The 25,279-nt window shown below is 48.6% G+C and overlaps 1 protein-coding gene across 3 annotated transcripts in view; it reads right to left on the reverse strand.

Annotated features, from left to right (window-relative positions):
- The window catches only part of MDGA2 (MAM domain containing glycosylphosphatidylinositol anchor 2), a 233,286-nt gene that overhangs the window by 96,333 nt on the left and 111,674 nt on the right, over positions 1-25,279 (reverse strand). For all 3 annotated transcript variants that reach the window (XM_048307676.1, XM_048307674.1, XM_048307677.1), the window contains 3 exons: positions 24,946-25,078; positions 13,685-13,954; positions 618-947 (listed from right to left, as the gene is read on the reverse strand). In XM_048307676.1, coding sequence (XP_048163633.1) covers positions 618-947; positions 13,685-13,954; positions 24,946-25,078 — 733 coding nt within the window. The remainder of the gene's footprint in view (positions 1-617; positions 948-13,684; positions 13,955-24,945; positions 25,079-25,279) is intronic.

The raw sequence follows: 25,279 nt of genomic DNA on the forward strand, positions 1-25,279 counted from the left end.
AGTCCCTCTGCAGCTCTCCTGGAGCCCCTTGAGGCCCTGCAAGGGGCTCGGAGCTCTCCCTGGATCCTTTTCTTCTCCAGGTGAACATTCCCAGCTCTCCCAGCCTGGCTCCAGAGAAGCTCCAGTGTTTGGAGCACCTCCATGACCAAAAATGGTCCACCAGTGAACTTCCTCAGGTTTCCGGTGTTTCATCAAAGCAACTCAGCCGCTGTTCAAGGGTCAGGGAATCCCAGGATGGTTTGGGATTAAAATTCATCCCATCCCACCCCCTGCCATGGCAGGGCCACCTCCCACTGTCCCAGGCTGCTCCCAGCCCCAATGTCCAGCCTGGCCTTGGGCACTGCCAGGGATCCAGGGGCAGCCCCAGCTGCTCTGGCAATTCCAGCCCAGCCCCTCCCCACCCTCCCAGCCAGCAATTCCCAATTCCCAATCTCCCACCTAAATTTCTCCTTTTTCAGTTCAAACCCATTCCCTGTGTCGTGTCCCCAGCTCCTGATGAACAGTCCCTCTCCAGCTCCCTGGAGGCCCTGGAATGTGCAGGGAGGTCTCCACACAACCTTCTCCACCATGGGATGGCTCCATCCCAATGAAACCGACCCCAAGGAGCCTCTCCTCACCTGTGCTGCTGGAGATGTTGACATCGATGCTGATGTCCGAGATGCCGCCTCCCTTGAGGGACGCCACGCACGTGTAGGTCCCAAAATCCGTGAACTTCAGGTCGATGATGTCCAGGTTGGTGGTGCCGGGGGACACGTCGGGGTCAGTCTGGGTGATCACCATCCTCTCCGAGCTCCGCAGGGGCCGCCCGTTCTTGAACCAGCTGAAGGTGAGCTCCTCTGAAGGGATGGCTTCCACCTGGCACGAGATCTTCACCTCCCGCCCGATCTGGATGTTGTCATCTTTGTGATACGGGTCAGGAGTGATCCAGAATCGTCCTTTTTTTAAGGCTGAAACACGAAAAAAGAACAGTTTGCTATAAAAAAATTACAAATTCGGCTTCACTGGAGGCCTAAATATGATTTTAAAAGGGGCTGCAGCCACAGGATTGAATTTTGAATTAAAAAATTTGTCTTTACAAAGCGAGGGAGAAAACCCTGAGCTCTTCACCCTCAGTTCCACAGGGTGGGAGAGGCTTCTTCCATTGAGGAAGGCAACATTTTTAAGGAGAGAATGGAAAATTTGGTATTTTTGCAGGAAAATCCTCATTTTGGATGCTGTTCCTTAGTTCTAATGACATCTTAAAGTACCCAACTGCTCGATTTTATTTATTCATTTATTATTTAATTTATTGTCATTATTCATTTATCCAGATTTATTTAAGGACGTTTCATGGTTTTAACAAAGATGGAATTTTTTGCACTTCTCTTTACTGAGCATCTCTCCTTCCCTTGGGAAAGCCTCAGCCGATTCCCAGGAATCAGCACTAACACCAACTTGGAATCACGAGGATGAACCAGTCAGAAACTGCCACAGAATTAAACTCTGAGGCACGAGCTGAGCTTTTTTTTTTTGGTGTGGAAATAACAGCACAAACAATGCTTGCACACACAAAACCCTTCAATATTTGATGCAGATCCTTTTCAGGCAGGGGAAAACCAAAAAAGAACTCGATGGGCACGACCAGAGCGACGTTTCAGCCCAAATTAGTTGCTCATAACCTCAATAAACTATTTTTATTTCTGAACTTTCAGCAGTTTCTCCTGCCTAGAACTGAACAAAGTCTAGCAGGGAAGTCAGGGTAACTTTCCTTTGTGAGTGGTAAAGGAACAACTCCAAGGTAAGAAAAGGGGGCAGAACCTCAAAATTTGGGTCAAAGCTGTTTCTTGCAAGGAGAAGGGGGTTGGAACTGGATGATCTTTAAGGTTTGTCCAACCCAAACCATTCCATGACTCTGGATGAGGTCTCCAAAATCCCTTCAGACATTCCTCATTTCCACCACATTGGGAAAACCTGAGGTGAGTTTGGTACAAATCCCTCCAGATAAAGGAAAAGGGATTTTTGTATCATTTTCTCCATCCAGCAATCCCATGAAACTTGGATTTCCCTCATCTGTAGATTCCTGGACCTGCATTTCCAGGAGGAAATTTCCAGGAGGGCATTCCAAAATGCCAAGAAAACTGAGCCATGCCATGGATTTTGTCTCTGTGCTATCAGTTCCATTTTAGGCATCGTTGAAAGGTTTCCATGGGGAGAGGCACAGAAATAAAATATAAATTAAAGGTTAAGGGGTTTTTATGCAGGCAGAGAGGGACAGGACGAGGGGGGATGGTTATAAACTAAAGAAGGAGAGATTTAGATGGGATATTGGGAAGGAATTCCTGGCTGGGAGGGACTGGGATGGAATTCCCAGAGAAGCTGTGGCTGCCCCTGGATCCCTGGAAATGTCCAAGGCCAGGTTGGAGCAGCTTGGGACAGTGGGAGGTGTCCCTGCCACGGCAGGGGTGGATGGAATCATCCTTAAAGTCACTTCCCCCCCAAACCATTCCAGGGTTCTCTGATTAACCAGCAAAATGGGGGAGATGATTCTGCAGCCCCTTCCCAGCAGGGATTTGGGAACGCCACCAGCACATGGAGCTCCGAAGGAGCAGCAAATGCACAAATAAATCTGGAACTGTTCTTTGAGAGCCAGCAAAGTGCCAGCCTCACTCCAAAGAGGCCGCGAAGAATGAGGATGTGATCAAACAACCCAAGATGAAACAACTTTTGTCCTCAAACTCCTCACAAAGAGTCCCCGCCCTCCCTCATTAATTATATTTTCAAAGTAATCAAATGCATTTCAGGATCTCAAACAAGGCCTATTTGCATTCATGGGGTTCCGTTGGTTTTTTCCCACCCCCTCCTTGATCAACCCCAAATTTTCCTTTAGTGCCCCAGAATGTTCCTGCCTCACCGATTCCCAGTGGCTCAAACACCACCACTAAATACATCAAGTTCTGCACCATTTGCAGGCTCTGACACAGGAATTATGGACCCCTGGCTGCTTCCCAAGTGGACGCAGGACACAGGGAATGCTCGGATTTGTGGTTGCTGATGGTTCTGTCTGCGTTCGACCTGTGACAACGGGGCCATGGAGCAGCAAAACTCCAAATTTCTGATTTTAACCTTTGCTGAGCAGCCAGAGGTGCCCCGAGGAACCCTCTGTGCCCTCCCCAGAGGAGGTTTTGGGTAATTTTGGTCGTTCCCCTCCAGGTTTCTCAGCAATTTTGTTTTGACCCATTCACAGTGAACAAGAGCAGAGTGTCACCCAAGCAGATGTGGAGTCCTGCACGGTCTTGGAGCAGATATTGGAAGTTTGGAGCGCTCAGAATCCAGCCTGGCCCTTGTTCCTGAGTGCCCAGAATGGGAATTTTCCCAAGTATATTCGAATACTTTCATGCCCAGCCCCACCTCACTTCCAGGATCCTCCAAAAGCCCTGGGAATTCTGTGCCTCAGCTGCATCCCCTGGGTCAGACAAGGCAGGAAAACTTTCCTGATGCCCAGGTTTTCCTGATCCCGTCCTGTTTCCTTCTCACACGTGGGAAAAAGAGTTTGTGATCCTCGGAAAGATTCTCCACTTAATTTTTAGGGACAATGGACTGCAGAGACACAGCAAGGAAATGGCCAAACATCACAGAATTCCAGGATGGATTGGGTTGGAAGGGATTTTAAGGATCATCCAGTGACATGGGCAGGGACACCTTCCACTATCCCAGGGTGCTCCAAGCCCCGTCCAGCCTGGCCAAACCATCCTGGAATTATGTGATAATGGATGAAACAAGAAAATCTGCACACATGGGAAGAGCCCTGAAGTCCACATTTCTTTTTATGAGGAATTCCAGCCTAAATTGATCCATTTGCCACCCAAACCCCTCATTCCCACTGAATAAAAACTCATGGAAATCCTTCCCTGCTGTCTCTGCGGTAACTTGTCTGCTGCTACCAAATCAAGAGAAGGAAAATCAAAGTTCTTATCACAAGTTCTGAAGAGACTCCAAATCTTTGTTTATTTTGGCTGTGAGCAACAAAGTTGGGTGTCTTCAACATTCTCCAGGATTCCCCTTAAATTCCCTTTTATCTGAGGAGAAATCAATTTAACAATTGGCCAAAAGCTCTTTTTTGCTGGTGATTATCCCAGTGTGGTCATTAAACTTTGTTCTCTTCCATGAAAATATATTTTGACACTGTTCTGTGGATCAAGGGAGAGGAAAACTCGGATTTGTTCTTGCCAAAAACTCTCGTTTGCTGTCATGGGCCAGGAAAATATTGGAGAGGAAAATAACAGAGAGGAAATGAAAGATTTCTGGCTTAATTGTAAAAGTTAATTATGAATAGAAGAGCAAAACCACACCCCAAATAACAGAGTTTGTGGGTATCAGCTCTGCAGAGTGAAAGAGCAGCACAAAATCGTGGAATGTTTGGGGTTGGAAGAGACCTTAAATCCCATCCCATCCCACCCCTGCCCTGGCAGGGACACCTCCCACTGTCCCAGGCTGCTCCCAGCCCCAATGTCCAGCCTGGCCTTGGGCACTGCCAGGGATCCAGGGGCAGCCCCAGCTGCTCTGGCAATTCCAGCCCAGCCCCTCCCCACCCTCCCAGCCAGCAATTCCCAATTCCCAATCTCCCATCCAGCCCTGCCCTCTGGCACTGGGAAGCCATTCCCTGGCTCCTGTCCCTCCAGGCCTTGTCCCCAGTCCCTCTGCAGCTCTCCTGGAGCCCCTTTAGGCCCTGCAAGGGGCTCTGAGCTCTCCTGGAGCCTTCCCTTCTCCAGATGACCATTCCCAGCTCTCCCAGCCTGGCTCCAGAGGGGCTCTGGTGTTTGGAGCAGCTCCGTGGATTCCTCCAACACATCCACACCTTCCTTGTCCTCAGAAGCCCAGACCTGGATGCAGTTCTGGTCATAAGGACACAGCCTGGGTTGGAAGGAAATCTAAAAGAATTCAAAAACCATTAAAAAATATGGTAATGAAATAAAAAGTCTGAGTTTTTAGGGAGGACACCCCAACTTAGACCACTCTCAAAATTCAAATTCCTTAAATTGGGCGTTTAGAATTATGGAATTGTCCAGGTTGGAAAAGTCCCCTGAGATCAGGAAGTTTGACCATCAACCAGCACCCCTAAAACCAAGTCCTCAGCTGCCACATCCACTCATTTTGGGCACAATTCCAGGGATTGTGACTCCATTCCACCCCTGAGCAGCCTCTTCCAACACTTTCTAATCCATGAGGAAAAGACTCTGATATAACTGAGAAAACGCCGCTTCCCAAATGTTCCCTTCGCATCCCAAGACGGGCTCGAAGCAAATTCCTGCTAAAAAAAGCCCCACGTTCCCAACGTTTCAGCACCAGCTCATTCTGCTCCTGTCAGCACGGTTTGAGCTGGAAGTTTTTTAAATCCTCAACTTCCAGCAGCTCTCCGAACAATTAAGATGTCAAAACGTCTTCTCCTAAAGCATCTCCAAACTTTTTCATATCAAGTAATTATTTGGCACTTCCAAGGCCAGATGCATTCCCACTTCCAATTTAAATGCAAATCCCATGGAAAGACTTCAGGTTTTGGCTCTACTTTTAGAAAACGCCGCTAATTTTGCAAAGAAAGGGATTTATTATTCCATGTGGCAGGTGCCTGTTTTTCCGTGTGCTCAGCTTAATTAGCTCCCGGCTCCTTCGGAGCTGCTCTTTTGAAGGAGGGGGAGGTTTTGGATTCCTTTGAATGATGAAAATTTCAGTTTACAACTTGCTCCAAATCTGATCCATTAAAGAGATGAAGGCGAGATCAAAGGGGGAGAAACACAGCGTGGTTCCTCTTTTAACGGCTTTTAGAAGGAAAGATTCCAAGGAAATCGGTGGCACCGGGGGAAAAGATGTTGGGGGTTGGGAATAGATGATCTTTGAGATCCCTTCCAGCACAAACCATTCTGTAATTCAGAGAAATATCCAGGTGGGATTGAGCTCAGGAGGTTCCTTCTCCGATCTCCAGCTCACACCAGGTTTTCCAAGGCTTGAAGAGCTCCAGGGATGGGAATTTCACAACTTCCCACCCTCAGCTCCCAGCTTGGGAAAACCAGGAGCTGTCCCAGTGGTGTCACTGGGTTTGGAGACAGAAATTGCTGTGTCCTCCCATTTTTTGTCAGGGAATGCTGTTTCCTCCCTGATTTTAAGGAGATACAGACGATGGATGATGGATGAGATCCCAACACATTCACGTGAGGGGCAAATTCCAAAAGCTGCAGGAGTTTGACCAAGAAGAAACAGGGACAACTCAGCAGCTGGAATTTCGTCACTTTTAAAACCCCAAGCAGAAGAAAAAGGGGGGAAAAGCCAAAATATTTCCTATGCTCCAAATCCAGGCTTGCTAAGACATGGATATGTGGCCAGCGTGGGAGCTCGAGGCTGCCCCATCCCACAGGAAAATGGGAATTCAGGGGTCTTGTCAAGAGCCAGACAAGAATTGGGATATAAATGAAACCCTTCAGAGTGGGCTCTGCACTTGCCAAACAAATTCTAAATCCTTGGAATGTTGCAGCTGGGTGTTTTCCAGGGCTTTGACAAAGTTTAATTCTTGTGCCAAAGCTGTCCAAAAAAAAAAAGCTTTGCTGAGTTTTCCTGCCCCAAACGGATACATTGGGAATTTTCCCTCTTTTCTTTGTATGTGAAACTCAGCCATTCTCCCAATCCTAGAGAAACCCCCTGTTCCCAAGGTTTCCTCACTGGATTATCCCTGTTCCTGCTTCTGGGATGGCTCAGGAGCTGTGTTGGAGTTTGGGATTTCCTTAGAGCCTGGATTTCTTCCAACACGGGATGCACTTCCCTTCAACACTTTTTCTTCCACACTTAAATGCCTCAAAACTACATCAGGATCCTATAAAACTTCCCAAAATTTTTCAAGCCGGGCAGAGAATTAAATAATCCCAGTCCCAGGATGGGATTGCTTGATGCTGCAGGAAAAGTGTCTTAAAACACATTTCAAGGGCAGCAGAGCACCTTGGTAACATCAGAACAAACCACTGGGAACTCATCCTTCTCCTCTTGGTTTTCTCCTCCTTCAGTAGGAGAAAAAACTTGGAGAAATTCCATTTTTTCTCGGCCAAGAAAAAAACGTTGCTAAAAGTATCTAGATCTTGTCTTGTGTTATCAGCCGGGATCTAAACCGATATTAAAGTACAGCACAAAACCCTGCCAGAAGCAATTATCAGGTTTTAGTAATTAATAAATTTTAGCCAAAAAAAAAATAAGAAAAACTTTATCCTTCCCCCAGTAGAATCCCAGGATCACTGAGGTTGGAAAAGAACTCCAAGGTCACCAAGTCCCAGCTGTGCCCGATGCCCACCTTGTCCCAGCCCAGAGCTCTGAGTGCCACCTCCAGGAATTCCTTGGGCACCTCCAGGGATGGGCACTCCAAAGCTCCCTGGGCAGCCCCTGCCAAGGCCTGAGCTCCCTTTCCATGGGGAAATTCCTGCTGCTGTCCACCCTGAGCCTGCCCTGGCCCAGCCTGAGGCCGTTCCCTCTCCTCCTGTCCCTGTTCCCTGCCAGCAGAGCCCGACCCCCCCGGCTGCCCCCTCCTGTCAGGGACTTGTGCAGAGCCACAAGGTCCCCCCTGAGCCTCCTTTGCTCCAGGCTGAGCCCCTTTCCAGCTCCCTCAGCCTCTCCTGGGGCTCCAGCCCCTTCCCAGCTCCGTTCCCTTCCCTGGACACACTCCAGCCCCTCCATGTCCCTCAGTGTCTTGAGGCACCAGAACTGGACACAGCCCTCAAGGTCCCTCAGCAGTTTCAGCACCGGGGACAATCAGGACAATCCCTTCCCTGCTCCTGCTCCCACACAATTCCCGATCCAATCCAGGTGCCTTTGGCCTCTTTCCCACCTGGCCACCCCTGGGCTCATGTCCAGCCACTGCTCCCAGCAACCCCTGGGAAAAATGGGGAAAAAATGTGTCCACCTGAACACAAGGAGAGGGATCCAAGGAATCCCATCTCCTAAAATCCCTTCTGATAAATCCTCCCAGCCACGTGGTGCCCAACAGGCTCCTCATGATGTCCTCCAGAGCAGCAAACTCCCTTCAAAATCAAATTCCTGCTCACAAAAAGTCTGGGAAGTCCTAATGAAAGGGCAGAAGGATCAATAAACCATCTCTGTTTTTATAGGGAAGCCTTCTATGAACTCATCCATGACCTTCCAGCCTGGGAAGAGCTCACAGATCAGAGCCTGCTCCAGCAGATAATAAAAATAAATGGATTTATTCAACTCCAAAGCTCCACTTTTTCCCACATTCATTCCCAGAGCTGTAAACTTTTAGGGAGTGCACTGGGAACTTCTGGCTGTAGGAACCCTCTGGATATGCTGCAAGATCAGGTTTGCTCCACTAAAAACTTCCGAAATCCCATCACAGAGGGCATTTCTCCATGGAGGAAACGCCTGCAGGTATTTGCCAAGAGCTTTGGAATTCTCCAGCCAGGAAATAAATGGAAAATCAGAATTATTAAGGCTGGAAAAGCCCCCAGAGATCGAGTCCAGGTGTTATCCCAGCACTGCTAAGGCCACCATGGACCCACATCCCAAAATTTATTCCATTCTCCCACTTGCTGGGAGCTTTTCCCAGGATACAGAGAGGAAAACAAGGATGGAATAAAGGTCCTTCTGCCAGTTCCATGGAAACCCCAACATTTCAGGATTTTAGAATTCCCAACCAGTCCCAAATGATTCCAGGCAGTGACCACACATGCCAGACCCACATCCTGAAATTTATTCCATTCTCCTATTTGCTGGGAGCCCTTCCCAGAATACAGACAGGAAAAAAAGGATGGAAAAAACCTCCTTGTGCCAGTTCCATGGAAAACCCAACACTTCAGGATTTTAGAATTTCCAGCCATTCCCAGAAGATTCCAGGCAGTGACCACAAGTCCAGAAGTGCCATTGCTCACCCTCCTGCCAGGGGTGACCTGCTGGGTGACAACGGTCACCACTGCCACCAAACCCAAGTTCCACCTCTGGGATAAAATGCCAGAGCCTTTCCCATGCTTTGGAGCTGGGGTCCCTGCTCACATTCCAATTGTTGGAGTCTGGGGACATTCCAGAGGTGCTGATGTCCACCCAGCCTAATTTTATCCTTTACTGCCCTAAACCCCAAGGGAAATTCCTAAAAAAAACTCTGGGATAAAGAGCAGGAAAGCAGGAGGGAAGCAGGTGCAGAGAACAATATTCTAGGATTTTAATTTTATTTAAAAAGCAACAAAAGCTCATTTATTTCCCAATTGGAGCTTCCTCCTTCTATTTTTATTCCAGAATTTTTTTTAGCGGCCACTCCTACAGTTCACGCACAGTTTTTAAAGCCATAATCCAGAGGTACTTCCAGCAATCCTGGCTTTAAAAGGGATTTCCCTGGAGTGCTTTTTGTTCAGGAAGAGCTTTTGTGCTACTGTTGAGCACAGGTCACTATTTTCCATTGCAACTGACAGGGAATCCCACCCCTCGGAAAAATGAACTCCAAGGATGAGGTTTCCACTTCCCAGACTGTGAAAGTCACAGAGGCGGAGTCAAATGGAACAAAAAATGTGCTGCTGTTACAATGGGAAAGGAGAAGGGATCCCATTAAAGATGGGAATGGGAGAAGTTGCTCGAGAGGGAAAAAATGGAGCAGGATGTTCAGGAATGGGATGGCGTCCCCATTGCTGCAGGGATTTAAAGCCCTGTGGATGTGGCACTTGGGGACATGGGGCAGTGGTGGCCTGGGCAGTGCTGGGGGATGGTTGGACTCGATGGTCTTGGAGGCCTTTTCCAACCTCAACAATTCCGTGATTCCATGATTTTCACGCAGGCTGAGACCATTCCCAACTCTGTCAATGCTCCCGACTTTAAGGCCTGGAAAACATTTCTGTGGCTCTCCCTGTGCCCCAATCTGATGTGCAAGTGTCCTTCAAGGATGTTATCCAGCATTTTCCTCTCTTACTGGATGGAGGAGCCACCTTGGAATCAGAATCCTGGAATAGTTGGGTTGGAAGGGACCTTAAAGCCCATCCAACCCCTCCCCTGCCATGGCAGGGACACCTCCCACTGTCCCAGGCTGCTCCCAGCCCCAGTGTCCAGCCTGGCCTTGGGCACTGCCAGGGATCCAGGGGCAGCCCCAGCTGCTCTGGCAATTCCAGCCCAGCCCCTGCCCACCCTCCCAGCCAGCAATTCCCAATTCCCAATCTCCCATCCAGCCCTGCCCTCTGGCACTGGGAAGCCATTCCCTGGCTCCTGTCCCTCCAGGCCTTGTCCCCAGTCCCTCTCCAGCTCTCCTGGAGCCCCTTTAGGCACTGGAAGCAAATTGGAACTTTGTCAATCCTGCCCCTTCTATCCCTGATTTGAGACAAAACATTCGACTTTTCCCAGGAGAGAATCCACCAGAAATCCAATGGGAAGAATCCACCAGAGCTTCCAGTGGGAAGCCATTCCCTGTGTCCTGTCCTTCCAGCCCTTATCCCATATTCTTCTCCCCTTTCAAGTCAGGTGTGGGTGGTCAGTAACTGCAAAAATAGGAAAACATCCAGAAAAAAATCATGGAGCTGCTTCATTCATGGAATGAAGCACAGACAGCAAAGGCACACTTGGACAAAGACACTGAAATTTAGAGAAATTTCAAGGGAGAAAATTTCCTCTGAGCCCTGCTGATGCTTCGAGGGAACCGAACGTTTCTTTCTGGGGCAGATTAGGGGATTATGTCTAATCCTGGGATTCGGGGTGCACCTGACACAAGATGTGAACTCCATTTACCAAATGCTTCTCCTGCCTGGCTTAGAAGTTTCTATTTCCAGCAAATTTTCTTTTCTCCTCAGCTGCTGTGTGAAAATCCTGACCCACAGCAGCAAAGTGAGCCAAAGTGGAGAAACAAATGAGGCAAAATGCTGAGAAATGAAGACAAAGGTCATCCCAAAACTCTGCTTTTCTCTCATTGTTCCCTCCTCAACTCAGCATCACTTCCAGCAAAGATAAATCCAAGACTGGAATGAAGACTTTTTTCTTCTGAAGGAGAGCTTTTCCCATTTAACAGAAATAAGAAGGGGGAAACAATAAAACTGGGGCTGGAAAGGAGCTGAGCTTCATTTGTTTGATGGGTTCTCCTCATCGTGGTCCCTTCTCAGCATTAACAGGGCCACAGAGCAGAGAGGGAAAAGGAAAAAAAAAACCACCTCGTGTGTTTTAATGAGACTTTGTTCGACATCTTGCAGCTCCCAGGCATCGTCTTCTATAAATAAAAATGTGAGGGGATATTTTTATTATTATTATTATTATTTTTAAGATGCCATGACTCATGGAATTTGCGTCTGCAGGGATTTAGGGAAGTAGCTTTTGCTCCAGCCTGGCTGGCGCTGTCTGCTGGGTCAATCAAAACATTGAAGTTTCTTTTCACACCCGGGTTTTCCTCTCCTTTTCCTTATTCCAAGCTGTTTTCCACTCCCACCTTCCCTTCCCAACCTCATCCCCATGTAAATCCCAGCAAATCGACATTCCCGAGCCAAGGAATGACAACAAAACCTCAGAGCCAAATGTCAGAAATTCAAATTCAAACACAATATTCCAAATAAATCCGTGCCCGGCTCCTGATCCACTCCTGCAGACCCAGGATGATCCCTCCCCGACCCCCAGGACAGAAATAGCTTCTAATTCCTCATCCTGCTGGAGAGCAGGAGATGTTGGGGAATGAGAAGTGAGCAGGGGTTGTGGCTCTCATGAAATATTCACACACTGGCTCTTTATCCATCAGTTTTTCCCAAGGCTGATTAATCCCAGGTTATTCTTTCCTGTTCCTATAGTTTGGAGTTTGTGTTTCACTGCCATTCCTAGATTAAATTTTGGAAAATGAGGTTCAGATCAACTCTTTGGATCAGGTGGATTCATCCTCTCTGATCATGCCCATCAGCCAATCTAGCTCTGTATCCAGACCAACTACCCGTGTCCTTGGAGTTTTCCAGGAGGGGATAAATGAGCAGGGAGAGATTCCCTTCACTTGGGAGCAATTGCTGTCCAAGCCCTCTCCTCTTATTTTCACCTCAGACAGACACTTGTGCTGATATTTCCTGGAATTAAAGCACAGGGATCAATCTAAAGCCCCCCATAGGGAGCAAATTCCCAGCCTTAATTTCAGTAACAGCTTCAGGTGATGAGGAGGAAGGAAGAGGTGAAGGAGGCAACGACTTCTCCAGGAGCTCAGAATGCATCTGAGGCCTTTGGTGATCATTTCATGGAATTAAGGAATATCCTGAGTGGGAAGGGACCCACAGGGATCATTGATCCAGCCCCTGTCCCTGCACAGACCCCCCAACAACCCCAGCCTGGGCATCCCTGGCAGCGCTGTCCAAACGCTCCTGGAGCTCTGGCAGCCTCGGGGCCGTGCCCATTCCCTGAGGAGCCTGGGCACTGCCCAGCACCCTCTGGGACAGAACCTTTCCCTGCTCTCCAGCCTGAGCCTGCCTGGCACAGCTCCAGCCGCTCCCTGGGTCCTGTCCCTGGTCACAGGGAGCAGAAATCAGAGCTGCTCCTCAGGAGGGTGTTGAAGACCACAATGACGTCTCCCCTCAGTTTCCTCAAGGCTGAACAAACCAATTTCTCTCCACTTTGCATGGAAAAGCTGCTGCATCTCTTCAATACAGAAAGACACCAAACCACCCTTGTTCCACCTCAGGGCTTTCATCCCAGCACAAGAGCTCTGGAAGCCTTGGAAGCCAACACTAATTCATGCCATAACTGATTAGAAATGACCAGAAATCCCGGAATTAGAGAATCACCAAAGTTGGAAGAGACCTTCAAGATTTAGTCCAACCAGGACCATTTGGAAACACAGGACACCACCACTGCTGAACGTTGAACATTGAACATTGACCGTTGAACGTTGAACATTGAATGCTGAATGTTCAACGTTAAACAGTGAACGTTGAAAGTTGAACATGGAACGTTGAACATTGAATGCTGAATGTTCAATGTTAAACATTGAACGTTGACCGTTGAATGTTGAACGTTGAACAGTGAACGTTTGACCATTGAATGTTGAACACTGAATGGTGAACGTTGAACATTGACCGTTGAATGTTGAACGTTGAACATTGAATGTTGACTGTTGAATGTTGAACGTTGAACAGTGAACGTTGACCATTGAATGCTGAACATTGAACGGTGAATGTTGAACAGTGAACATTGACTGATGAATGTTGAACATTGAACATTGAACATTGAATGTTGAACAGTGAACCTTGAACATTGAACATTGACCAATGAATGCTGAACGTTGAACATTGAACGTTGACCATTGAATGTTGAACATTGAACGTTGACCACTGAATGTTGAACATTGAACGTTGAATGTTGAACATTGAACAGTGAACGGTGAACATTGAACAGTGAACATTGACCAATGAATGTTGAACGTTGAACATTGAACGTTGACCACTGAATGTTGAACATTGAATGGTGAACGTTGAACATTGAATGTTGAACAGTGAAACTTGAACATTGAACATTGACAAATGAATGTTGAACGTTGAACATTGACCGATGAATGTTGAACATTGAAGGTTGACCATTGAATGTTGAACATTGAACGTTGAACGTTGACCATTGAATGTTGAACAGTGAACCTTGAGCATTGAACATTGAGCCTTGAATGCTGCCATCCTTCCAGACTAGGGTTACAATAATCTTCCAAAAGAAAAGCCAATGGTTTTCCAACTGAACTCACCTCTTACGATGATGTTGGTGGACTTTTTCGCGGGATTGCCGACGTTATTGTTGGCGATGCAACTGTAGGTGCCAGAATCCTCAGAGGTGATGGCGGGAATGGTCAGAGTGCCCCCGTTGAGGACCGTCTTGTCGGGCAGGACCCCCGCAGACCTCACCCACGTCAGGCTGGGCGCCGGCTCCCCCCCGGTGGTCACACATACCAAGGTGATGGCTTCTCCAGGGTTCACCACGATGGGGTCATCCACGAGGAGCTTGATGGAAGGGGATGCTGCAAAACACAACAGGAATCACAGAATCAGGGAGTGGTTGGGAAAGAAGAGATCTTAAATATCATCCAATCCCTGCCAGGGGCACGGATACCTCCCACTATCCCAGGCTGCTCCCAGCCCCATCCAGCCTGGCCTTCCAGGACACTGCCAGGGATCCAGGGGCAGCCCCAGCTGCTCTGGCAATTCCAGCCCAGCCCCTGCCCACCCTCCCAGCCAGCAATTCCCAATTCCCAATCTCCCATCCAGCCCTGCCCTCTGGCACTGGGAAGCCATTCCCTGTGTTCAGGCATTCACTGGTTTCTTGTCCCAGCTCTGACTGGTTGTTCCAGTAAGGCAAAGGGAAGGAGATAAAGAAAAGCAGGGAGAGTAATAGCCAGGGATTCATAAAATCATGGAATGGTTTGGGTGGGAAGGGATCTTAAAGCCCATCCCATTACAGCCCCTTCCATGGGCAGGGACACCTGCCACTATCCCAGGCTGCTCCAAGACCCATCCAACCTGGCCTTGGGCACTGCCAGGGATCCAGGGGCAGCCACATTCCCTGGGCATGCAGAGGCAGGTAGGGATTGATGGATTGATGGGAGCAGGGATTGATGGATGGACAGCACTGCAGCCACATTTGGGAAGGAACATGTCACGTGTGGGACAGGTGCCGGCACACTGGATTGGAAACCTTGGAAAAAAGAATGAGTAAAGAACTTCCTTGGCATGGGAAGTGTGTTCTCCTCAAGTCAGATCCTGCCCACTGATCCATCCCTCCTAATCCACCTCCTCCCCAATGAATTCCTGGGAACTTGGCTGACACCTGGGATGAATCCCTGGAGTTTGAATCAGGAGAGGCATCTTCCTTGGGACAACTCCTCTTTGCACATAGAGAGACTCAACAATCCAGGACAGAGGTGTTTTTCCCTCTCTGGGATGTACAACCTGCAGCTCACACCTAATTCCCATAATTCGCATAAAATATCCTATGAGCAGCTGTGGATCAGCCAGCAGAGGTTGATGGGAAGATGCTGCTGCTCTCGGAAAGAAGGGATTAAATTTAATTCTCTCTTTTAACCTCTCCTTTTCCATGAAATATTTCCATGTGATAGAAGAGGAGAAAATGCTCATGAGGAAAGGACAGGGCAGCAATTCATTGGAGAATATAAATAAAATAGAAATAATAGAAATAGAAATAGAAATAATAGAAATATTAGAAATATAAATATACATACAAATATAAATAATACAAATAAAAAAATAAAATATAAATAGAAGATAAATAAAATATAAATATCATAAATATAAATATAAATATAAATATAATAGTTATTAAAAATATAAATGTAAATATAAAGTCCCACTCTGAGCTGTGACATCCCGTGTCCCCTGTGGTGAGGGATCCACCCTTGCTGGATCCAGGCTTTGCTCCAAGGCATCCTTTAAACTGCATAAATGATGAGCCAATGTATAAATATCCATTGCTAGGCCAGGAAAAGCAGCAATCCCAAATAAACTCAGGCATAAAGGTGAAGGATTGACATTCTGAGCCAAGAACGCCAGCAAAGGCGGTAATAAAAAGGGAAAGGCAATAAAAATGTTACATTCCAAAATCACATCCCCATCCTTGTTATTACAGGGAGATATTCCCGGGTGCTCTGCTTTAGATGGGAATCTTATTTCAATATTAAAGGAATACAAAGCAAGCACTAGAGGCAAATACAAGAATCAGCCATAAAAGCAGAGTTTGCTTTATTTGGGCTTCACCCGAGAGGAATTTGCTTTGTCTGCCTTTGGAAGCGGGAACAAAAAAATGGGAAGAACTTCCTTTATACCTGGTCTGGCACAGGGAGAACTGGGAACATCAGAATCATGGAATATCCTGAGCTGGAAGGGACCCACATCCAGTCCACCCCCTGGCCCTGCACAGACACCCCAACAACCCCACCCTGGGCATCCCTGGCAGCGCTGTCCAAACGCTCCTGGAGCTCTGGCAGCCTCAGGGCCGTGCCCATTCCCTGGGGAGCCTGGGCAGTGCCCAGCACCCTCTGGAATAGTGGAACCTTTCCCTGATTTCCATCGTATCCCTCCCCTGACACAGCTCCAGCTGTTCCCTCAGTCCCATCCCTGGTCACCAGAAGGAAACTCCTTAGGAGAGCAGAGATTTACAAGCCAAGCCCTCTCTTCCAGCTCCTCCCAGTTTTGGACTCCACAAATCCTTCCCAGCATGAATTCCTGGTTCGGGTCATTTCAAACCAAAGGAATTTGGTTCATGGCTAAAAATCCACACCTCAAACCAGTCAGCTCTGCCAGTTGTGTCAGGGTCTCTGATCACATCCTCTGAGCTCTTCTTCCATCATCTGATGGATCCCTGGTTTGGGATTCCAGGTGGGAAACTGGGAAGAGTGCCATGTTTTCTGCTTAAGGAGGCTTTTTGGGAGAAGGTGGAAAAAGCAGGGATCCAGGTACAACCAGAACCTGTGGGGTCATCACCATCACCCAGCTGGCCCCTATTTCCCTCTCCCTTCCTCTTCCCTGAGTTTAATCATTTTTCCTGAACAATTCCAGAAAGGAGCTGCTCTTTGCTCTCACTTCCCATCAAATCTCAAGAGAGGGAACAAGGGAACCACGGATAACCCTTCAAAACTTGGAGCAAAAGATAAAAGCGCCGACGTCAACCCAATCTGGTGGGGGCTGTTTTCCATAATGGCCTCCTAATCCTGCAGATGAAAGGGAGCCCTTTGGATCCGTCAGGAACAAAGTGGGATGGGATAAAAAGGCTGTGACACATCCCTTTCATCCCAGCACTCCAAACAGAAAGGACATGGAAATGATGGTTTGGATACAGCAATTTCCCTTTATTTACACCCCACATTTCACTTTCAGTTCCTATTCCAAAAATCCAAACAGAAATCCCTGGATTTCTGCAGCCAGGACCCCAGAAAGCTGGATTTAATCTGAAGAATATTAAGAAATTCAGGTTGTTGAGGTTTTCAGCAAACAGAACTCAGTGGAGCAGATAAAGGGAATATTCACAATATTCCAGCAATAATGAGCCTTTACCTTGATATTGCTCTGCTAAAGGACAAAAGAATGGGGAGTTATAGCCCGGGAATCATGGAATCATGGAATGGTTTGGGTTGGAATGACCTTAAAATCAATTCCATTCTGCCTCCTGCCATGGCAGGGACACCTCCCACTGTCCCAGGCTGCTCCAAGCCCCAGTGTCCAGCCTGGCCTTGGGCACTGCCAGGGATCCAGGGGCAGCCCCAGCTGCTCTGGCAATTCCAGCCCAGCCCCTCCCCATCCTTCCAGCCAGCAATTCCTTCCCAATTCCCAATCTAAACCTATTCTGGCACTGGGAAGCCATTCCCTGGCTCCTGTCCCTCCAGCCCTTGGAAATCCTCCCTCTCCATCTTTCCTGCAGCTCCTTCAGGCCCTGCAAGGCCACAATGAGCTCACCCCAAAGCTTCTCTTCTCCAGGCTGAACAATCCCAGCTCTCCCAGTCTTTCCTCCCAGCAGAGCTGCTCCATCCCTCGGATCATCCCAGCTCCTCTGGACTCTCTCCAGCAGCTCCACATCCTGCTCTGTCCCCAGGGCTGGAGCAGCTCTGCAGGTGGGGTCTCACCTGAGCAGGGCAGAGGGGCAGAATTCCCCCTTTCCTGCTGCCCACACTGCAGGATCAGCCCAGGGCCTGGGGGGTTCAGGGATGGACAAATCCAACCCTCACCCACCAACATTCCCAAGTCTTTCTTCCAGGGCTGATGTCAATCCCTTCATCCCCCAGCCTGGTCTGATCCCAGGTCCATGTGGAGTTGAGGAATACTGGATTTTATTAAGTTAAGTTCAGTCCTAGTTTGGGAATTTAAGCCTTAGAGCCAGCACAACCCCCCAACACCAAACCTCATGGAGACACGGGAGAGGCTCATGTGTGAAATCCCGTAAATTCCAAGAATTCCTAATGTAACCAAACTATCCCTGCCAGAAGGAGTCAGGACTAAATGGGGTCTATTATCACCCCCAAGGCCACGTCCTGAGCAGAGGTCTGTCCTAGATGACTTCCAGGATTAATGAGGGAGCCATGGAGGCTTGGCCAGCAATGCTTCTCCAAACCACAGCCTCCACCCCAGCAGAGCCTCAGCCAGGCAACATTCCCAGTGAAAACTTTCCTTGAAATCTGCTAACAATAATAAAAACTATTATCAAACAATAGCAAGCTCTGGGAAATATTCTCAAAACTTGCACGGAACAAGCTTTCCAAACACCATATTTGGGCACCATGAGAATGCCTCCACGTTCCGAGGGTCCTGCATCTCCACTGCCCTTTGGAAGTCGGGGTCTCCAAGTGCCAATCCCACATGTCGGAGTGAGGCTTGGCTTGGCAGGGGACAAAGAGAGCAGCAGAGCGGCCGGGAGCTCCTCCCCTAGCAGAACAAGGCCCTACTGATCCGAGGGAATCCGCCCCGCTCCCATTCACGCCGCAGCTGCAGCCTTGGGAAAGGGGCTCCCATTCAGAGGCTTCCGTGTGGGAGCGGTGCTGCCGCATCCCGGGATTTCAGAGCTGCCTGGGAAGCCGGTGCGGATGACAAAGTGCTCTTGGAATTACAGCGGGTCACAACGCCCAGCCCTGCTGCTCCAGGCACTACCAGGAATTTTAATGGGAATTACATCCCTTTCTTTGGCTTTGTGTTAAAGGCGAGTCAGGCACGGCTGGCAGATGGATGGAGATTGATTAGAAAATTAATAATTAATGGCTCCAACATAGCCCAGTCCTCACAGGGTGCTAAACCAGCAAGAAACACACCCTGGTCTTGATCAATGACAGGGGCAAGACTTGCTCAGACTGAGCACAAAACAAGCACTCATTAAGTCATCGTTAGCACTCTTAATTAGACCAGGCTGCCAAGCACTTGGAGCAGAGAAGCTGTGGCTGCTCCATCCTTGCAATGCTCCACGTTGGATGGGGTTTGGAGCAACCTGGGATAGCTGATGATTACTGCCCATGCAGAGAGCAGAGCGGGATAATCCTTAAGGTCCCATCCCACCCAAACCATTTTGGGATTTATTCCAGGAGCTGCTAAAGATGTTCAGAGAATTTGAAGGTGTGGAGTCTCTGCTGCTGCCTGGGACGGGGAGCCGAGGCTGGAATGGCACTGGGAAGAAAATCCATCTGTCATTCTTGGAGCAGCCAGAAAAAAAATCCACTGCCACCGTGTCATAATTACAGTGAGACAAATAGAGGTATTTAGGCCCGATGTGTGGAATTGAGGAAATGTCACAATTGGCTTTAGGGATTACTGGAAATGCAAAAGAAACCCAATAATTTAATAGCGATATCAAAGTACACACAGCAAGTCATGTCCTTGACAAGGCTCTCAGCCGTGATGAATAGAAATGAAAGGACATTATTTCCTCCAGTTCGGGGCGTTATTTGAAAGGCAGAACTGAAATAGTAGAATGTAATTGAATTATATTTTTCCATACATTGCTGCGTGTGCATCCAGTTAATTTACAGCCAGGATTTCTAGCGGGAACACAAAGACAATATTCCTAACTAGACACGCAGTGCACAGGCCCTTTCCAGGCAGAGCAGAAAGGGTTTGAGGTTCCTGCAAGGCTGGAAGCAGCATTCCTGGAGCTATTTATTCCAGAAAGTTCAACCGAGAGTGGATTGGAATTCCCAGATTTTGAATTAGAATCAGAAAATCCCAGAATGAGATTGGGAGGGGTCTTAAAACTCATCTTGTTCCACCCCCTGCCCCTTCCCCTGTCCCAGGCTGCTCCAAGCCTCATCCAACCTGGCCTTGGGCACTGCCAGGGATCCAGGGGCAGCCACAGCTTCTCTGGGAATTCCATCCAAGCCCCTCCCCACCCTCCCAGCCAGGAATTCCTTTCATAAATCCAACCTAAATCTCTCCTCCTTCAGCTCCATTCCCCCCTCATTTTTTTTCTTTTTTACCCTTATTTTATAGGGCGAAAATAAACTTTTTCTTGACCACCCTGCAATAGGACAGGTCCTTTCTTTTCACCATCAGCCCTTCAGAAAGCCTGAATTACCCCTAAATAAAAATAAACCCAGGGAAAAATAATAGAAAAAAATCCAAAAACTCAACAGGCAATGAAAATCTCGTTTATACTTTTCTATGTCCATCCTCTGCTGCTGCTGAGAGATCCCAGTGGAAGTTGCACAACTCATGGAAAATACTCCAGCTAGACATTTCTAGACCAGTTCTAGTTCTACAAACTTGGTGTTTGTTTAGGCAAATAAAACTTATTTATCTTATATCTCATCTTTCTTTTTCTCTTATTCCCTCTTTTCTCCCATCTCCTTTTCACTGCCTTTACATTTCCGGCACTTACAGGTCAAGAAAAAATAATGAGAAGCTTCTCAGATCCCAAATCTTTCAAGTTTGTCTCCTTTTTTTGATTTAATACACAGAATTACTGAGGTAAAATATTCCCAGAGCAGCTTTAAGCATTGCAAGTGATTTAGGATCATCATGGAATGGTTCCTCATGGAATGGTTTGGGTTAGAATAGACCTGGGAGATGACCTAATTCCAACCCCTCCTGATATGGGGCAGGATTTAGGGTTTTCCCTGGCACACAGGAGGAATTTCCAGCTGGTAAAAGTTCCTGGATCTGTCCTGGGACAAATGGGTGGCTCCCCTGACCCAGGGCAGGTGTCCCTTGATGGCCAGAGCCACTCTTGTCTGTGTCCCTGAACCTCCCACTGGGGTCCCTGAGCAGTCGCTGCTCCTGCCAGAGATTAAAAAGAAAAAATCCTATTTTTCAGTCTCCCCTGAGCCTGTCCCTGAAATAAAGAGGCTTAAAGTTGAGGCAAGAGCAAGATCATTTTGTCTGGGCATCCTGTCAAAATGGAAAATGACGAGGTTCGGGGAGCGGAGAGGGGAGTTACGGGATAGAAATAAAGAGTGGAATTATCATGGAATTGTAAAATCACGGAATATCCTGAGTGGGAAGGATTCACAAAGATCATCCCGTCCAACTCCTTCCCTGCACAGGCACCCCAACAACCCCACCCTGGGCATCCCTGGCAGCGCTGTCCAAACGCTCCTGGAGCTCTGGCAGCCTCGGGGCCGTGCCCATTCCCTGGGGAGCCTGGGCAGTGCCCAGCACCCTTTTGGGAAGAACCTTTCCCTAAAATCTTAAACTATAACTAAATTTAAGTAGAAATTGTATTTATGAAGGTTTTTCAGCTGAGCTCAATATTTTTATATCCCCATATATTCACATAAGCCAGTCCAGGTATCCCTATCCCATTCCCTGTGCTCCTTTCTATCCTCAACACCCTTTTAATACCCCCTCCTCCAGCTTTTCCAGAATCCCTGTGTTTTTTGAGCCGTGGGGCCGCAGCTTTGATGACTCATGTCCTTATGGCCCTCTTTTCCTGGGTGCTTTTGCTCTCCCTTTTCCAGCACTTTGATGCCTCCGTGGGCTCGTGCTGCCGTTCACGCACAGATGTGGCATTGAGAATTCCAGCGGGAGGAAGGGAGGCGGATCTTGGCTTTTCAAGGCACTTCCTCGCTGGTCTCGCTCGGGAGAGGCCACAAAAGCTCCCAGCTCCCACACTGGAGGGATTCATTCCGTGGGGATTCGATCCAGCGGTGCTGAGGGAAGCAGGATCCTCCCTTCGGCAGCGGAGTTAAACCGGCTTAAACCCATCATGGAATTGTCCCTTCCTTGCTAAATTTAAATCCACATGGGATTAAATCCATCCCAGCCATGCCAAAGTCACGCCTGCAAGCCGAGGTCATGGATCTCAGTGCCCCTAGAGCTTAATTCCTGCTTTCCAAAAATAGCAGGGATGAATTGTTCCTCAATTCCCCGAGTGCAGCTCTGCCTGAACGGCTCCAGACACCTCAGCCCAGCCCTGCTGCAACAGCACCATCCTAATTAGTGGATTAGGGATGAGTGCTTAACGAGGAGCTGCCAAGGAGGGACCCTCAGGCTTCTGGAGGACACAATCCGGGCAGGAACAATCATCAGCGATGTGCTCAGGAAAAGGGAGCTGGGATCCAGGGATATATTGAAAGGAAATTTGTTGGGAATTCAGGGAAGCAGCTCTGGTTGAAGCTGGTGTTTATGGGGCTGGGAATGTGGAGGGCTCTGCATTCCCCGAGGAGTGAGCTTCTCCAAGGAGATCAGCAGGACCTGGGGATATTGGGATGATGGGACCCCCAGGAAATAAAGGAAATGTTCTTTATACAATCATGGAATTGTTAGGATTGGAAAACTGCTCTGAGATCGTTGAGTCCAACCATTCCCAGCACTGCCCAGGCCATCACTGCCCCATGTCCCCAAGTGCCACATCCACAAGGATTTGAAATCGCTCCAGGGATGGGGACTCCACCTCTCTCCTGGGCAGCTGTGCCAGGACTGGGGAACCCTTTCCAGGAAGGAATTTTCCTAATTTCCAACCTAAATCTCCCCTGATGCAACTTGAGGCCGTTCCCTCTCCTCCTGGAGGTTTTTACATGGAAGCAGAGCCCGACCCCCCCCCGGCTGTCCCCTCTTGTCAGGGACTTGTGCAGAGCCACAAGGTCCCCCCTGAGCCTCCTTTGCTCCAGCCTGAGCCCCTTTCCAGCTCCCTCAGGAGTTCCTGAGACAAGACACCCATATTCCAACACGGAAAATGCTGCTGCAAAGGGGAAGGGCAGAATTCTTTGTTCCATGCCAGGATCAGATTCCCTGCCAGCCCTGCAGGGAGTCAAAACCAGCCAGGATAACTTGGGATTGGTAGGACAAGGCTTAGACCTAATGAAGAACAGGACTAGGGGATCCCTTGGGATCCTGTCTAGCTTTATCTTCTGTTATTCCTTTTTGCTCAAGAATTATCCCAGAGCAGCTGTGGCTGCCCCTGGATCCCTGGAAGTGTCCAAGGCCAGGCTGGAGCAGCCTGGGATAGTGGGAGGTGTCCCTGCCCACGGCAGGGTGGCACTGGATGGGCTTTAAGATCCCAAACTATCCTGGAATTTTACAAACCCATCCACCTGCAATGCTCAGCTCAGAGTATCCTCAGCTCTTCTTCCATCCAAGGATTTCCAGCCCCTTTAATCCCAGTCACCTCCCCCCAGGAATGACAGGAAATGTGCAGAGCAATATTTTTTCCACCTTACATAATTCCCTTTCCAGGGCATTGTCAGACTGACGGGAAACAAAGCGAGTTTATCATGACAGACTTCAGCCTAATCGAGGGATTAAAAGTGAATTAAGCCTTTTTTAATTTGTCTCCCACCACATGCCCCAGCCAGAGCAGCAGCTTCAGCTGTGATTTCAATGAGCTGTGGCAGGCAGCTGAAAAATCACGGATTGAAAGCCTCATCTTGCTCGGGAAAAAATTCCTGGGCTGGTTTATTTGATCCTGGAGCCTGCCAAAACTCAGCCTTAATTTATGTATTAATGATCACCTGCACTAAACTGGCTGCTAATAGACAAATATAATTTCCAAATGAATCCGTACCACCCAAGCTGCTTCGTGGAGCGAGACAAAAGCCTGATTTGCTTTTCCTCAATCATATCACAAGAACTATTCTGAGGAGCCCAGAATTCCCGAGGTTTTCTGGGTAAATATCCTGCTTTTTCTCCGGCACTTTGAAACAATGAACACTCTTGAAAGGCTCCATTCAGGTTATTCTCAGCTCGGAGTGTTCCACGTGCCATTCAGCAGGAGCTGGGGCTAAAATTACCTTTTTCAGTGCCTCCCATGGAAACTGGGAGGCATCATCTGTCAGTAATCCCTCTTCGACACCCAGCAGAGGTTTGGAATAGCAGATCCAGGGATTTCTACGGGAGGAGGAATTTGTTCCTGCCCAGAGGAACCTCCTCAGCAAAGAGTGGTCCAGGCTAAGGCAGAGAGATGGGGCTTGGAATTGCAGAATCATGGAATGGTTTGGGATGGACAGGGCCTTAAATCCCATCCCATTCCATTCCACCCCCTGCCATGGGGGGTGCTTCCCTTCAAACTTCTTATCTATTGAGATAAGAAATTTATGGAGCCATGGGTGCCTTTAGACACAAAATGGATCTCAACCAGCACCTCCACCCTGCTCTACAGCATTGCTGCTAAGTGCCACCTTGTCACCTGGGCATGGTGACGCTTCTGCGATGGCCTCAGCTGTTCCATTTCCAGCATCCACTTCAGGTTTTGGGGCTGGTTTGGTGTTTTGAACTGGTCTGTGCTGGAATAAAGAAATCTTTTTGTCTGAAAAGTGAGGTCACAGCAGTGGGTGGGGGGGGATGAGGATCCAGGGTCACAGGGAAGAGGTGGAGGGAGGGGATTGTCCCCCTCTATTCTGTCCTTGGAGGCTCCACCCAGGAAATTGTGTCCAGCTCTGGAGTTCACAGCATGAAAAAGTTGTGGATTTGCTGGAGTGATCCAGAGGAATCCACGGAGCTGCTCCAAGGGCTGGAGCCCCTCTGGAGCCAGCTAGAAGAGCTGGGAATGTTCACCTGAAGAAGGGAAGGATGCAGGGAGAGCTCCGAGCCCCTTGCAGGGCCTAAAGGGGCTCCAGGAGAGCTGGAGAGGGACTGGGGACAAGGCTTGGAGGGCCAGGAGCCAGGGAATGGCTTCCCAGTGCCAGAGGGCAGGGCTGGATGGGAGATTGGGAATTGGGAATTCCTGACTGGAGTGAACAGGACAATGGGGAAACGGCTTTAAGCTGGAAGAGGGTAGATTTAGATGGGATATTGGGAAAGGAATTCTTTGATATTTCCATTTGAAATGGAAATGCGAGGGAGGTGAGGGGCTGGGCTGGAATTCCCAGAGAAGCTGTGGCTGCCTCTGGATCCCTGGCAGTGTCCAAGGCCAGGCTGGACCGGGCTTGGATCACTCTGGGATAACAGAAGGTGTCCCTGCCCATGGCAGGGGCTGGAACGAGATGGACTTCAAGGTTCTTCCCATGCAAACCATTCCAGGATTCCATGAAAGAATCCCAAATCCAAGAGCTGAGTGCAGCCACAGCACAAAGGGCTGCTGGAGCCTCACCTGTTTTGTTGGAGAGGCGGAAGGACACCATTTTATCCGGGATGCTGCAGACATTCCGCACAGAGGCGATGCAGCTGTAGTTGGCGTAGTCCTGAGGTCGGAGATTCTTCAGCTTCAGGATCTTTGTTTCTCCCTGGAAAATGAGGAGAGAACATTAGGAAGGGACAGAGGTAGAGGAACAATGGATACAGGATCTGGGATTTCCATCCTCCTCCAGCATTCCCGAGTGCTTTTCTTGGGATTGACCCCTGGTGTTACAGCCACAAGAGAGAGAAACACAACCGACTGATCCATAAGGGATGAGCCCAAAACAAAGAGGAAATTCCCAAGAAAT

Source organism: Corvus hawaiiensis, chromosome 6 (genome assembly GCF_020740725.1).
Source record: "Corvus hawaiiensis isolate bCorHaw1 chromosome 6, bCorHaw1.pri.cur, whole genome shotgun sequence".
Taxonomy (NCBI): Eukaryota; Metazoa; Chordata; class Aves; order Passeriformes; family Corvidae; genus Corvus; species Corvus hawaiiensis.